This window comes from Ailuropoda melanoleuca, chromosome 13 (genome assembly GCF_002007445.2).
Source record: "Ailuropoda melanoleuca isolate Jingjing chromosome 13, ASM200744v2, whole genome shotgun sequence".
Taxonomy (NCBI): Eukaryota; Metazoa; Chordata; class Mammalia; order Carnivora; family Ursidae; genus Ailuropoda; species Ailuropoda melanoleuca.
The window spans coordinates 42,380,148-42,395,216 of NC_048230.1; the positions used below are offsets into that span (position 1 = coordinate 42,380,148).

A 15,069-nucleotide genomic window follows, 5' to 3' on the forward strand; every position below is an offset into this window, starting at 1 on the left:
AAGCAGCCCCCTCCGGTGTCCTGTCCAAGGCCAAGGACGTGGGATGGGCTTTAAAGACATCTTTAAAATGCCCTCTATTCCCTGAAGCAACAACAGGCCCTGAACACAATGACAGACGAGGTCACTTTCCACGGAGGCCACATTTGGAATTGTACCAACAGGCACCGCCACGTGGTGCAAACGCACCCGCACACGGGAGCACTGACCTTCACGTAGCAGTAGTAGTGGCCTGCGTGGCAGCTATAGCCAGAGTGGACCAGGACCGCATACAGCCCGTACATGACAGGCTCTCCATTGCTCTGGGACATATATGGACGGATGTTCAGGAATTCCGGATAGCCCACATCCTGTGGGAAAAGCCAAGGGTAAGGCAATGAAAATTCATCCCTGGGGGGAAGGGTCAGTTCGCGCTCTCCATCCACAACCACATAAAATGCACGATTCCTCGGCTGGTCTTTGACAATCTGGGGGCGACGGCACCTGCGGCAACGCTGTACCAAGAAGCCCCCGGTCAAGGGTTAAAGAATAGGAGGCAACTAACCAACCAACCGACCAACGTGAACCCTATTTTACCGTCCTGTGAAGCGATCCGCAATCTACTCCTATCTCTGCCCTGCATCCACGGCCACTCTTACCCTGCGTGGGCCCCACATGTAAGATGAGAGGAATGGCTCGTGCCCTCCCTGCCGCTGTAAAGAACAGGGAGGTGATGCCCAGGTCTGGGTCTTCAGAGAAAAAGGCGCTCGCTCCACGGAGCCAATGGTCACAATAAGTCAAAACTCTAACTGTGTGGGTCAGGACAAAAGTCATGCCAGAGTTTATTTCAAAATACACGCTGACTTTTTAAAAATGAAACACAGGGGCACCTGGGGGGCTCAGTCAGTTGCGCGTCTGCCTTCAGCTCAGGTCGTGACTCGGGTCCTGGGATCGAGCCCCATGTCGGGCTCCCTGCTCAGCGGGGAGCCTGCTTCTCTCTCTCCTTCTGCCCTTCCCCCTGCTCATGCATGCGTGCTCTCTCTCTCTACTAAACAAATAAAATCTTTAAAAAAATAAAATAAAATAAAAATGAAGTATAATTTTCACAGAGTAAACCACAGAGCTCTTAAGATGTACAGCTGGACGAGTCGACAAATGTGGACTGACGGACTGTAACCCATGTTCCCATTAGGACACGGACATCAACCCAGAAAGCTCCCTCTCACCCTGGGGAACGGCTCCATCTCAAATACCCACGGTTGTGACTTCTGTCGTCGTCGATAAGCTTTGCCTGTTCCTGAGTTTCACAGAAGCTTTGCCTGTTCCTGAGTTTCACAGAACCAGACACAGAGTACGTACTTGGTTGTGTCTGGCTTCTTTAGGTCCACAGAGGATCTGTGGTGTTGACCCTACACACCTTCTTCCCTCCATAGACAAACTCGAACTCTCAAGAGCCAATACACACAAGCAGCTCATGAACCCCAATCCAATCTCGCCAGATACGGAACCCCAAAAATCAAACAGACCCAACAATCAGTTTCTCAAACCGTGTTCCCATGGAAAACTAGTTCCAAGATATTAAGGTGAAATGTGGGCTCTTCGGGGCAAAACCACAACGATCTCATTGACCACTGGTTGCGTCCCACTGACTTCCCAGTGCACTGCACGCACGGTACGATGTAAGCACGTTAAGTGTTAGTAAAACAAATGAACGAATGGACCCCAATTAAGTTTAGAAAATTTTTCATAAGGGGCGCATGGATGGTTCAGTTGGTTGAGTATCCAACTTTGGCTCAGGTCATGATCCCAGGGTTCTGGGATTGAGTCCCATGTAGGGCTCCCTGCTCAGCGGGAAGTCTGCTTCTCCCTCTGCGACTGACGGCCCCACTTGTGTGTGCCCACTTGCCCTGTCTCAAATAAAATCTTTAAAAAAAAGAAAAAATTCTTTACAATAAAGTTCCCTCCTGGAGATTCAAAATCCAATACAGCTTATTAATAAAGGCTCTGAGAAGGCCTGCAATTAAAAATGACTGCTGAACTTTAACTTGGTAGCTCCCAAACTCAGTTGAGCACAGAGCACTTTCAAGTACAATACAGTTGTACGTACAAAATACGGTATCTTGTAAACAGACAGCACAAACATTCTGCGGAACACCAGTTGGGGAAAGGCTGATGTAAGCAAGCCCCCATCACTGCCAGTGAGGAAGGTGAGGCTCTGACAAGTGCCCTGCCCCAAACCATCTAAGTCGGCTCTAACCACTTTTATGATACAACATCTTCTATTAAAACACCACTGTGCAGGGCACCTGGTGGGCTCGGTCGGGGGAGCGTCTGACTCTTGATCTCAGGGTCTTGAGTTCAAGTTCCATGTTGGGGGTAGAGAGATGACTTAAAAAAATAAAGTAAGATAAAATAAAATGCCACTGTACAAAAGTAAGTTTTTACTCTACGTTCCACAAAAAGCCATGGTGCACAACCGCACCTATGCTAGCCACGAAATAGCCCGCGGTGGATCAGAGCCCACAGTGCGGTGTTCACACTTATTCTGCAGGAAACCTTGAGCCGCTGTATCAGGACAATGCCACGCGCAGGCAGAGGCTGGGACAAGACCTAGTACGACGGCGCTTCTTGGACTTGACCGTGCGTGACAACCACTTAGGGGCTCTGCAAACGTGCACACTCCCGAGCCCTGCCTTCCAGAGAGTCTCAGTCACCGGCTCCGGGGTGGCGCGGGGAACCGGCACTCCTCAGAGGCGGCTGACCACGCCGGCCAGACACCATGGCGAGGCTCACCTTCGTGATCTTCCCCCCGCTGAAGTTGGCAAAGCGCTTGAGGGACAGGGTCAGAACGTTGGACGCTCTGTGGATCGTGAAGCGCTTACTGGCTGGGACCTTCTTCTTGCATCTGTGAGGAGGGTGAGCGGAAAAGGGATCAGCCGGTGCTCTGAGGTACGCCGTCCTCCCGCGGGCCCACAACAGCGACACCTGCTCTGTTGGCACAGGGTCTCTGGCTGAGGCGTGTGACCTCCGCGTCCCGAGACACGAACCCCCGTGACTTCAGGGAAGGGCAGCCAGCGTAGGGAACCAAGGACCAGGGGAAAACTAGAGACCGCAGAGCCACAGGAAGCTCTCTGCCACGGAGGGCACGACGTCGGACGCACGGGAAGCAAGCGTGGGAGACAGGAAGGAACGCGTGGAGCGGGGCTGGCCGAGAGAAACCGCCGTGAGCGGAGCCCGAGACGCAAGCGAGGGGGAAGACGAGGGAAAGCACGCAGCTTCTAGGGCACGGAGAGACGAACGGAGAGGGAGCAGCGTGTCGGCGCGGGGTGATGGCCCTGAAAAGCGTCCTTAAGAAGACTCCTCTTTGGCGACCACAGCGTTTGAAGGAGCTACCTCCGGACTCCAACAGCCGCACGCAGTCTGTGCGGCTCCCAGGAGACCCGGGCCGCAGCTACGTCTGCTGCGGCTGCCGGAGGCCACTGAAGGCTGCTCCTCTGGGACGCGGGCCGGCCACGTGCGGTCCCTTCCCCGCTCCGTGCCGCCGTCGCTGCTGGGACCGACTTCCCCGGTGAGGGGCGCTCCCTGCACACGGCAAGTGGACGTGAAGAGACGCCAGCTATCAAAACCGCGGCGCCCACTTCACCCGTGCGGTTCAGGGCTACGCGCTCCTCAAGGGACTGAACGGCGGCCCTGAGGAGGCGGGCGCGGCCCAGCGCGGGCGGGCGGCTTCCTCGAGGCCTTCCCCGGCGGCCGGCCCTCTGGGCCGCGAGCGAAACAGAACTTACTTTGCACACATGTAGGCGTTCTCTCCACTCAGGACATCTGGTTTCACAAACAGTTCCAGAGCGCGCACAATATTAGCAGCTTGCTGAGGAGGACAAAAACAGGGACTCGTGTCAATGGAAGAAAAAGGCTGACTCAAGAAATGCCACACGGAAGGTCTTTTTCAGGCTGAGGCAGCAAATCCCAGCCATCGGCCTGCCTCCAAACCAGCCTGCCGGCTGCCCCCTTCTAACACTCGGGCCGTCCCGGAAAGGAGCAGGGGAGCGGGCGGCCGAGCCGGCTCTGCATACGCGGAGCACGGCCCCTGCAGGGCTCCCCGCACCCCGGCTGCAGCCACAGGCGCTGGAACGAGACGGGGGCTGCCCGCCTGGGCACACGTGGGAGCGGCTCTGTGCCCTGCATCTACGGTGCGCTCACCCCTCATGCCTCAGGACACAACACTGCATCTTAGCTTCCTGTGTTAAACGAAAGGAATGCGCACAGGGAAAAGACTAGAAATCAACGGGTAAAAACGGTGGAGCCTACTTTAAGGCAGTGGGATTCCCAGTATTTCTTTATCTCCCTAGGTCATGGGCCCTCACTGACTCCCCGCTCCGCCCCAGCCTCCGCAGCCGAAGGCAAACACGACCCAGTGGAGCTGCGGTCCATACCCGGATCTCCAGTGCTACGTCCAGGTAGGGGTCGTACGTGTCCGAGACGCTCTTGCACACCGAGCACTTCACTGCAACGGAACATGGAGGCGGTGAGGCGGGTGCAGGTGCCCCCAGCATGCCACCCCCAGGTCTCCAAGACCTAGCCAGCCCCTCACGAACTCTGGAGTCTAGAGAGAGCTCACGGACCACCAGAGTTCCCAAGGGGACGTCTGTGAAACCCAGCACCTCACTGCCCCGCCCGGTGAGGGGCTTCCATCCCTGCCCTGACTATGGCCTCAGCAGGCCCCGGTCCCTAACGGAAGGGCAAAGGCCACATGTGAAGAAGTAAGGAATTCAGAGGAAAAATAACACCGCCCTCCTCTATCCGTGCTGGACATTCTGCTCCAAACTCCGTCCTGGGAGCAGCGAGCCCACAGGTAACAGTGCGTTTCAGAGGAGGCTGGGGCCTCCGTGGCTCCCCCAGGTCTGCCCGCCAGGAAGGGGCTCCACCTGGGCACAAACTCTAGTCTTTCCTGGTTAATATTCTCATCCTTGACGACGGAGTAGAGAAAACATCTTCGCACTTACCACGTGATCTGAGATAGCCTCCAAAAATTTGATGGACCAAAGTAGTAGCCTGTGTTTGGCGATCCAACCTGCAAACGAGGCCACAGCTTTCGAGAGAAGGACAGGAGGCAGCCCCTGCCCCGTTCATCCCCAGCCCAGTGTGCCCCTGGGAAATCCCACCACACAAGCACGGGTCTGAGGCGCTCGCCCTGGCTCTCGGTGGGCCCCCAGCTGGGCCACGTGCTCTGATGGGCCCAGGCCCCCTCCCCACAACAGCCACCTCAGACCTTCAAGATCCTCGCCCTCTCCGCAGGCACCTCATCCCCCACTTCGCAGGAAATGAGGGCCGGAGAAACGTACCTAGTGCCCACCCGGTCTCAAGGACAGAGGCGCCCCACGGCCCTGGAGCCCACTACCCACCCCCAGCTCACCCCGCCTCCGTCCCGCATGATCAGCTCCACTCCTTGCTGGCTGCCATGTGCCTGAGCCCCTTATCTGAAGAGGGGGAGCAAGCAGGCACAAAACCCCCACCTCTGTATCTTCTGGCAGGACAGGACCTGTCACGGCGTGGGCTCCAGGGTCAAGCCGGCCTGTACTCAAATCCCCCAGCTCTGTTTACCAGCCAGGATCTGAGGCCGCCCTCGGCCTCGGCTGCAGCTGCTCACCTGCCCCACGGAGCTGCTAAGCCAAGCGCCCACACACCCCACAGCTGTTCATGTAATGAAGATTCTGGAAACACCACCCTGTCTCTAGCTTCTGCTCCTGGTAGCCTCCTGTGACCCACTGAATCTGGCTCTGACTCTCCCTTCACACTGCTCTCCTCAGAGTCATCATCCGGGACACAAATCCAGGCGACCGGAGTCTTTGTGCTGGAACACGACAGCCCCGGACAGAGCAGCCACTCTCTCGTGGGCACACTCCCCTCTGCGGCAGGCCCGTCCCCTGCACCCCTGGCTCTGCAGATGCCTCTCTCGATTCTCTGACTCCCAGGCCTGGCCTGGCACTGGGTGGTGCCGCCTCCCAGGGCTCTCCTCCTCACCCCTGCACACGCCGTGCGGCGCCCTGCCTGGGCACCCCCTGCGGTGCGCGGGACTGACCAACACAAGGGCACATCTTTGTTTTGCAAAATTAGGAAATTAAAAACCAACTGCCACCGTGCATTTTCACCACTGTTCATCAAGAGGAGGGACGTTTTAACACCCCAAACCATCGAGGACATAATCTCGGTGCAAACTGGAAGCTTGTGGCCAGCCACACGTGATGGCAGCTGCTGAAATCCAGGGGGCCCCGGGCCGGCTGGGCCCGTTAGAACAGAAGGAGCAAACAACCGCACAGACCCCGCTCTTGGGACCCCGAGGCGGCGCAAGCTCAAACGAGCCGTAAGTAGGAAATAAAGCCAGGGTCCAGCAAGCCGTCTTCAATACTCCCGCCGGAGCCCTGCAGGAGATGAAGGCTGGTCTGGGGAATACTGAGGGAGAGACCAGAGACTAGAGGCGGCCCTGGAGTCGCCTGGAAGCCCTGGCAGGAGGAGGAGCCCACCGGGTCCTGAGACACACGCCACACCAGAGGCCGTCCAGCGCTTGGCCTTTGGGACAGAAGGCACCCCGGACTGAGAACCATGCGAACCACCAGGCCCAGGGGCGGTGCTGGAGGAAAACAGTGAACAAGAATCACGGCACCCCGTCTGGTGAAGATGAGCCCCCAGAAAGCAAGCACAAGGCAGACGAGAAGAGCATAGAGGATCCCATGCTGACCGAAAGACCCTCAAACAAGCGTCTGGGGAGAGATCACCGTAAGTTTTGCAACTAAAACGATAAAGGGCAAAATGGAGAAAGTTAACTAACGTGGAGGGAAAAGACGAAATCACACTAGGAATGAAGTAGGAACTGCAAGGGGCCGAAGGGAGAAGAGATTCGAGTGAGCACGGGGGAGGGGCATGACAAGGCGGGAAAGCAGCTGGAGGGGAGGTAGAGAAAGAGGCAGCAGAGAGAAGGTGGTCCTGCGGGAGACCGCCAGTGACTGGAGACCCTGACAAAGGCCTTTAACACAGAAGCAAACTGTCATGTGCTCCGGAGGTGACAGGACTCCGTGATGCATGCCGAATGTCATCGCTGATGACGGGTGGAGGCACAGCACGCACCCCACCGGGGAAACCGCGCCGGGAGCACGACACGCCAATGTACAGCGTCTGCCTAATCTATCGCTCTACACCCTCAAGCCACGACACTCAAGCTGAGCCGATCCAACAGTGATGGCGTTCGGATGCTACGTGCTCGCGCTGCTACAAACGGTTTCGCACGCACGATGCCCGAGTCGACGTGTGCCGCAGAGCCACCTCTCGTCGTCACTGCTTGGGTGTCTAGCCAAACTGACCACAACGATCAGCTCTAAAGATGTTCCTAGTGACACCATCAGCCTTTAAAGAGCGAAAAAGATCCTGAATCCTCTCGGTAAGGTCCTTGCAAGGTCAAGAAAGGGACTGGCCTCGGGCTTCCAGAACCCTGCAATCCCCACCGCAGGCCGCCTGGAAAGCCCACGCAGGAGGACAGGCAGATCCCCCGGGCCTATTTAACGGGGGAAAGACCGAGGCAAAGGTGGGAATGAACGTTTAAGAACATATTAAGGTAAGAGATAACACAACTAAGAGGCAGACGAGAGAGGAGAGGGAAGGACGGAGGGCTGCCCCAAACACTGACACACAGAATCACGGTCCAGAAAAGAGGGGCAAGGCCATGCACGAGGGTGCGCACAGAGTCGTCACTGGAAACGGAGATACAGGTCTTCCCAAGTAGCACACGAAAGCTTAAAAATTAACGAGCATGGGGCGCCTGGGTGGCACAGCGGTTAAGCATCTGCCTCTCAGCTCAGGGCGTGATCCCGGCATTATGGGATCGAGCCCCACATCAGGCTCCTCCGCTATGAGCCTGCTTCTTCCTCTCCCACTCCCCCTGCTTGTGTTCCCTCTCTCGTTGGCTCTCTCTCTCTCTGTTGAATAAATAAATAAAATCTTAAAAAAAAAAAATTAACGAGCAAAGGGAAACCGGAGAGAGGGAGAAACACAGCCAATGTACCATGTGTGATAATTGTAAATCTCAGCATCACGGCTGGGTCAAGACCAAACTTCAGTCGTCACAATAAATGCAAAAGGGCTGAACGTGCCTATGAGAGAAATGGGCTTTCAACAAAGATGTGATGGGTGTGGGTGTGTGACCAGAGCCATGCTTACAAAGCAAACGCCCCAGGAGGCACGAGGAGGTGGGTGCCTGCCAGCGGTGGGAGCCGGAACACGACGTCCCGGTGAGAGACCGAGGCGGGAAGAAGCGAGCACGGGCAGGGAAGACAGGCGGCAGGTCTCCCCGCAGATGCGCACCCAGCTAGCTACCCTGCCAACAGGAGAGCACACCGGGTCAGCTGCGCAGGGAACACGCGCAAACGCCCGTCACGCACCGGGTCACAAAGCCAGCACCAGCAAGCTCCACGAAGTAGAAATATTATAAATACTCTCTGCTCACAAGTTCAACTAAAAATCTCTAACAAAACCAAAAGGGCAAAAAAAAGTCGCTTCCACCTGCAAATGAAATTGAATCATTCAGCTGATGTGACTCTTACTTTTTTTCATTTCACTAAGAGCGGCGACACCTTTCTCGCAGACAGGTGTGTGGAAAGCATCCCACAACCCCCTGCACGGGTGCCCGGCCGTGCCTGGCTCACCTGACGTCAGACGCGCTCATCCTTCCACCAACGAACGCACGGCCACTTCTGTGTTCCGGACCGTGAAAGGCTTGCTGCCACCTGCCCTGCTGCCCAGACCACAAACAGACTCCTCTCTGCCCACAGGCCCAATCCCCAAACTCATCCATCCTACCTAATGCCCATCCCTCCCGGATCTCCCGCCTCTGGAGGGTCTGGGTAACGAGGCTGGCATGGCACTGACCCTGCTGTCCTAAAACCTCCCAGGTGATTCTGTCCTGTGACCAGGGCTGGGAACCCCTGCCGGGGACGTGCTGTACCCACCTGCATGGCAGGGAGGCCATGCCCTCACCACCAGCCTCTGCAGGCCTCGCCCAGGACCAGCCACACTCCTTGCCTCCTCCCTCCCCCACCATGTGAGCCCTGGGGGGACTCCTCCTAGGAGGCCTCCTGCGGGTAAGAGCAAAGCAGAATTCTCTTGGGAATGGCTCCCAGAGTCCCTCCACTACGGCACATAGTACAAGACCTTGTAGACACTGGCCAGTATCTGCCTCCCCCCTCACTCTCCGAGCTCCTCCAATTCGAGAACCCAGTCTTTCACCTGGAAGTACCCAGTGTGGACACAGTGCCTGGCACACAGGAGGCGTCAGCAAAGAGCTGAGATCATTAGCAACAGCCTGGGGAGGGGAGAGGCACAAGAAGGGCAGACCCAGTGTCTATCTGCCTGCAGGGACGAAGGGAAAGAGCATGTGACCTCACCGCACATCTCAGCATAGTAAGGGGCAGACGCCAGAGGAACCCATGGGAAGTTTTCTCAGGATTTAGAAAGAATCTCATCACGGAGACCAGAGATTTCCCACGATCACTGCTACAACACAACTTTGCTGAAGGACATTTCGGATGTTTCTTAAGCTGCTTAAGGGGCATTTCCAGAGTCCATGACTCAGTTCTATCCTAAGCCAAGGCAACAGCCTCGGAACAGGGAGCATTTTCTGCCTATTTCCTTTTGTCTGAACCCAGGAGCCAGGACTGGTACAAAAACATCCCTGACCATAACTATCTCACAAAAGGGAAGACGCGGCATGAAGTCAGCAACCTGTCACATGCGTTGGTCTCTGCTTTCAAAGTGAAAATGAAGACACCGTAACAATGCAGAATGAAGTCTCAAAAATTAAAAACCTCCCACCCTCAAATGTCCCTGCGTGCTTTCATAAAGATGTTGAAATTCCTACCACCCCACCCTCTGTATCAAAACCACGAGATGGTTTTTAAAAGATGGGAAGAGTCTAGGACAACAGCCGAAGGCCCTCAGAAAGATCTGCCAAAGCACCTCCCCTACAGCAAGCTGCTGGGACAGGGCTCCCCCCCGTTCCTGACCCACCAAACCGCCCCTGGCGAGGAGGGGGCCTGGGGGAGGCAGTGTCCCGGGACGCAGGAGCGGTCCCGCATCTGGGCCTCGGCAGGTGTAGGACACCTGGACACAGGTATCTACGGAGAACGCCTGGCTTCCGCAGGGCACCTCTGCCGCCCCCATGGCAGCGGGGGTCTGAAGCCCCATAGGGAAAGTGGGTGAAGGGAAGCACGTACTTGGCACAGCCGTTCAAACAGGCCTTCTGCATGGCATCGATGGTGTACCGGAGAAACTCGTGTGCATCCTCCTGGTTTCCGAAGCGAAAATGCCGAGCAATCTCTAAGGAAAGAAAGAAGCATCAGACTGGCAGGGAAGAGCTCATGCCTCTCCCTGAATCACCCACTGCTGTGCTTATCACCGACCCCCTGCACAGTCCCAGGGGTAAGCGGCAAGCAAGGGAATCGAGAGCTCTGCATGAACTGTGCGTCCCAACCCCAAGTCCTCACAGCAGGTGTTTTCTCAATGAGACCTGAGGGCCTGCACTCTCCATACTTAGCAAAGCACGGATGTGGGAGAATACCAGGCACTAAGAATGGGAAACCCACCGATGAACTAGTTTTCCAGGAGCCAGCACAGAGCACAAGCGGGTCACAAGGATGCCGCACAAGGTTTCAGAAACCAAGTGACCCATCTCTTCTACGGAGTGAACAGGAAATCTGTGCTAACCCATCCCAGGCTGTTCAGAAGAGCCCCGGCCTCGCCTGCCTCCCTAAGACACAGCCTATGCCCCCTTCCTGGCCCGAGCCTCCCTATCCTTCAAGGGGAGGTCAGCACTCCCCTCCCCCTGACCCCGACCCACACCAGCCCCTCAGTCTGCACTGGCACGTGTGCTGCAGTCCTGTGACCTGAGGTCTTAGGACTCCTCCCCGCGCCTTCAACGCCCCCCGCCCCCCGCAGCCTCGGGTCTGGCTGCTGTGCGGCCAGGAACGGACTCTTACTTTTCAGATCCCGGATGAAGGAGACGGGCTTGATGGCGTTGCCGCTGTTGGCGAAGGCCTGCACCATGTGGTTCTGCATGAGGCACAGCATGCAGAAGCTGCCCTGGTGACCTGCACACGGGAGAGGCGGTCCTCGCATGTCAGCGCCCCCCCCGCGGCCCACTGCCCCGCCCCCACACAGCCCCACCTGCCACCCCGCGTTGGCTGCCCACCTGGGTGAGCTGTCCCCGGGCCCCTGGAGCCAGTTACTAAGAAGAGCAGTAAGTCTGATTTTCAAAACGAAGCCTGGAACATTTCCGCTACCGTCTAACCCGTACCACGTGGTCAGTAAGGGAGCCCGTTTCAGGGCTTCCCGACAACCCCTCGTTCGCGCCTCACGCATGAAGTCCACCGTCCACGGCGACGCGGCTCCGGCTCCGGAGCGCACGGCAGCCGCAGATGGGACGGAAACGGGGTGGGCAAGAGCTTGATCCACAACGTGGGCCGGACGAGCCCGCAGGCCGCGCCCGCCGCGCCCTGCCAGGCCTGAAGCGCTGCTGCTCCTCGGGCCCGGGGCCGCGCGCGTTCACCTGTACCGATCAGGAGATCCACGCGCAAAGGGCGGCACAAAGCGGACCCACGCAGCTCCAAGCCGGCTGAGGCGTCTGCACAGGAAAACACTGCCGTCACCGCGAGTCTCCCGCCCCGCCCGCCTTCCCTCACCGAGGGACCGCCGTCCCCACCGGGGTCCCCCACCGCTCCCACCAACGGAGCTCCTGTGCTAACACGCGCGCACACGCCCACACAGTACGTGTGTTTAAGCTGCTTTACGTAAGTCACGCCAGACGTCCTGCTCAGCGGTCAGTTTTGACGCAGCTCTGGGTCCTTCACGCAGAGTATGTCACCCCACGGACAGAGCACAGTTCAGTACGGGCTCTCCGCTAACACACATGGACCCTTCCATGTTTCTGCTCTCACCAACAATCCCGCTCCTCTCTTCTTGTGTCCAACCTTCTGGAGGGCACCCAACCACAACAGACTTCTGGGCCCAAGGGCAAGCACCTCTTCAGTTCGGCAGGCCACTGCTGTCTCACACACACTAAGTACCGCCCAAGCAGACCCAGTCGTAACAAAATGCACCACAAACCGGCGTTCTCCCCTGTGCAACAGCTCTCCTCACCCAGTCCTTTCAACCCACCGCGTAGTCAACAACGAGACAGCGTGCCGCCTGCTCATTTTGCAAGCACATAAAGATGCTAGTAGTTATATACAGAACACAGCTCGTGGTGGCAAAGACGCGGAGGGACCGGAGCCCCTCCCCGCGCACCGTTGCTGAGGATGCACACTGCTGCAGCGGCTATGGGAAAAGTGGGGCGCTCCCTCGAAAAATTAAGACCACAATTCCCACATGCTCCAGCAATCCCACTTCTGCATTTACACCCGAAAGAAACGAAAGCAGGGTCTTCATCAGGGACTTGTGCACCGATCTTCACAAGAACTAAAACACAGAAGCCAAGTGTCCACCAACAAAGGAACGGGTAAAAATGGTATTATTCAGCCTTAAAGAGGAAAGCAAATTCTGACACCTGCCACAACACGGGCGAACCTGAGGACATGATGCTGCATGAAGTCAGCCAGTCACAAAAGGACCAATACCGTACGAGTCCACTTAAACAGGAAGCTGGAGCCGTCAGGTTCACAGAGACACAAAGTAGGGTGGTGGGCACCAGGGGCTGGGGGCTGGGGACGGGCAGTTAGTGTTTAAGGGGCAGAGTTTCTGTTTGGGAAGATGAAGGGGCTCTGGAGATGGATGGTGGCACGATAATGTGAATGCATTTAAAGCCACTGAGCTGTACACTCAAAAACAGTCAATCCTGGGGCACCTGGCCGGCTCAGTCAGTGGAGCGTGAGACTCGATCTCAGGGTCATGAGTTTAAGCACCACACTGTGCGTAGAGATTACTTAAAAAAAAAAAAAAAACTTTACAAGTGGTAGACTTTACATTATATGCATTTATCATAGTATAAAAAAGTTTTTATCTAAAAAAAATGCTACTATTTATGTGAGCACCTTTACGTCAAGGGGGAGGGTTTACTTCTCATTTCAGAGCTTTCTGGACTCTTCTAACCATATCCATGTATTACTTTTATTTTTAAAATGACAATAATGGCTGAGGGGGCTCAAATTTAGGCAAAAAACTGAAATGTTATTTAAAAGAACGTAAACATAAGCTTTCACAAATGCTGAACAGAGCGCCCCCCCTTCCCAATCTAACTCAGGAGAGGACACTACTGTGACAGCTGCATGGGAATCATGCCTCGAATGATCACGTACAACACCGCAGACCGTCAGCCTGATAAACCATCACTCCCGAATAGGGCAAGTAACAATTTAGCCTGAAATTCCTCAAACAGGGTTTCCCAAACCCCTGGCAATAAGCAAGATTGGTTTAAGTGGCACGTGGACAAACACTTTCTTCAGGTAATTAAGAAAAACAGAACATAAAAGTCAAGTCCATGACTTCCGGGACCTTGCTACTTCCATTTGGAGAAGAATGTCCAAAAGGACAGAATTGAATCCTCCTGCAAATTTTACATAAAGTGTTTCTTTTCAGGGTGCCCGGCTGCTGGCTCAGTCAGTGGAGTGGACTCCTGATCTCAGGGGTGAGTTCGAACCCCACACTGGGTGTGGAAAATACTTAAAAAATCAAGTCTTTCTTTTCTAGCGAGATCGTGGCACAGAAGCGCTCCAGCAGGCAGCAGGAATCGGCGCTCTGGGCTACGCGTACAGCAGTCCAGGTCACGCTTCCCAGAGTCCTCGAGTCTTCAACTAGCACATATTCGAGGACGAGAGCACGGCCCAGGTCTGCGTGGGGCCACTCTCAGAGCCACGGGGGGACAGGCAAACCAATACTAAGACTTCTCTTGATACTTCTACTCGGAAAAAGCTGAGACACCACAGTTAGCATTTCAGGGACACTGGGGCGCTCACAGGGGAGGCGTCCTGAGGGAGGGCGACATGTCCCACCACGAAGAGGGGCTGATCGTGGCTGCTCCCACCTCACGGCCTCGCTGCCACGGGCTGCAGGGTACGGGGATTTCCGGGTGTCCCCACTTTCCCGACGTCAGCCCTAACCACGCTGACAAGGGTCTTGCCGAGGAAGCAGAACTGGAGGGCAGCTGCACGGGGAAGCAGGGTGAACAAGGAATGGCAGAGCTGGGGCACCTGGGTGGCACAGCAGTTAAGCGTCTGCCTTCGGCTCAGGGCGTGATCCCGGCGTTATGGGATCGAGACCCACATCAGGCTCCTCCGCTATGAGCCTGCTTCTTCCTCTCCCACTCCCCCTGCTTGTGTTCCCTCTCTCGCTGGCTGTCTCTGTCTCTACCAAATAAATAAATAAAAATCTTAAAAAAAAATAATAAAAAAAAAGGAATGGCAGAGCTCCCTAAGTCTGGAGAGCAGCGTCTCCTCACCGAAGTCATGAGGAGAAAACAGAGCGCTGGGGCGCCTGGGGGGCTCAGTCAGCCGAGTGTCTGACTCTTGATTTCAGCTCAGGTCGTGATCTCAGGGTCGTGGGATCGAGCCCCGCCTCCACTGAGTCGGCTTGAGACTCTCTCCCCCCCCCCCACCACGTGCTCCCTCCCTCTTAAAAAAAAAAGTCTTAAGACAAAAAACGAAAACCACAAAGACAGCCCAGTCGAGTCTTACTAAGGTCACGAACGGAAAGAGTGATTTATAACCAACTTCCCCTGCAGCGGGCACGGTGCCTCAGTGCGTTAACTTCGGCCACCGAAGAGCCACCACGGTCATCGCAAGATGTCTGAGAACGCTACTTCCATCACGTCACCTGTCACTCATTTAAAGAAAGTAACAGAACGAATCTCCCTGAACACATCACACAATCCACTTTTACCCTAACACTGCTCCTCTCGTGCTCCCATCTCCCTGCCTCTGCGTCTCTCCTGATTTCCTGACTTATTTTCACTGTTTACCAATTTTAAAAAATTACTTTTCTTAAAGCCTTATCCCATACATGTATACCTAAACACCGTATCGCCTTGTTTTTCAACTTTATAAATAGCAATTCACGCTG

At 55.8% G+C, this 15,069-nt stretch overlaps 1 protein-coding gene across 5 annotated transcripts in view; it reads right to left on the reverse strand.

Moving 5' to 3' along the window:
- Positions 1 to 15,069, reverse strand: part of USP36 (ubiquitin specific peptidase 36) — a 37,296-nt gene that overhangs the window by 13,386 nt on the left and 8,841 nt on the right. For 4 of the 5 annotated variants that reach the window (XM_011223859.3, XM_034641854.1, XM_011223858.3 and 1 more), the window contains exons 5-11: positions 10,998 to 11,108; positions 10,236 to 10,338; positions 4,980 to 5,047; positions 4,410 to 4,480; positions 3,762 to 3,844; positions 2,770 to 2,881; positions 207 to 347 (exon numbers count right to left, since the gene is read on the reverse strand). In XM_011223859.3, coding sequence (XP_011222161.1) covers positions 207 to 347; positions 2,770 to 2,881; positions 3,762 to 3,844; positions 4,410 to 4,480; positions 4,980 to 5,047; positions 10,236 to 10,338; positions 10,998 to 11,108 — 689 coding nt within the window. Of the gene's footprint in view, positions 1 to 206; positions 348 to 2,769; positions 2,882 to 3,761; positions 3,845 to 4,409; positions 4,481 to 4,979; positions 5,048 to 10,235; positions 10,339 to 10,997; positions 11,109 to 11,209; positions 11,642 to 15,069 lie in introns of all 5 variants that reach the window. The other variant, XM_011223862.3, reaches the window with a different exon arrangement.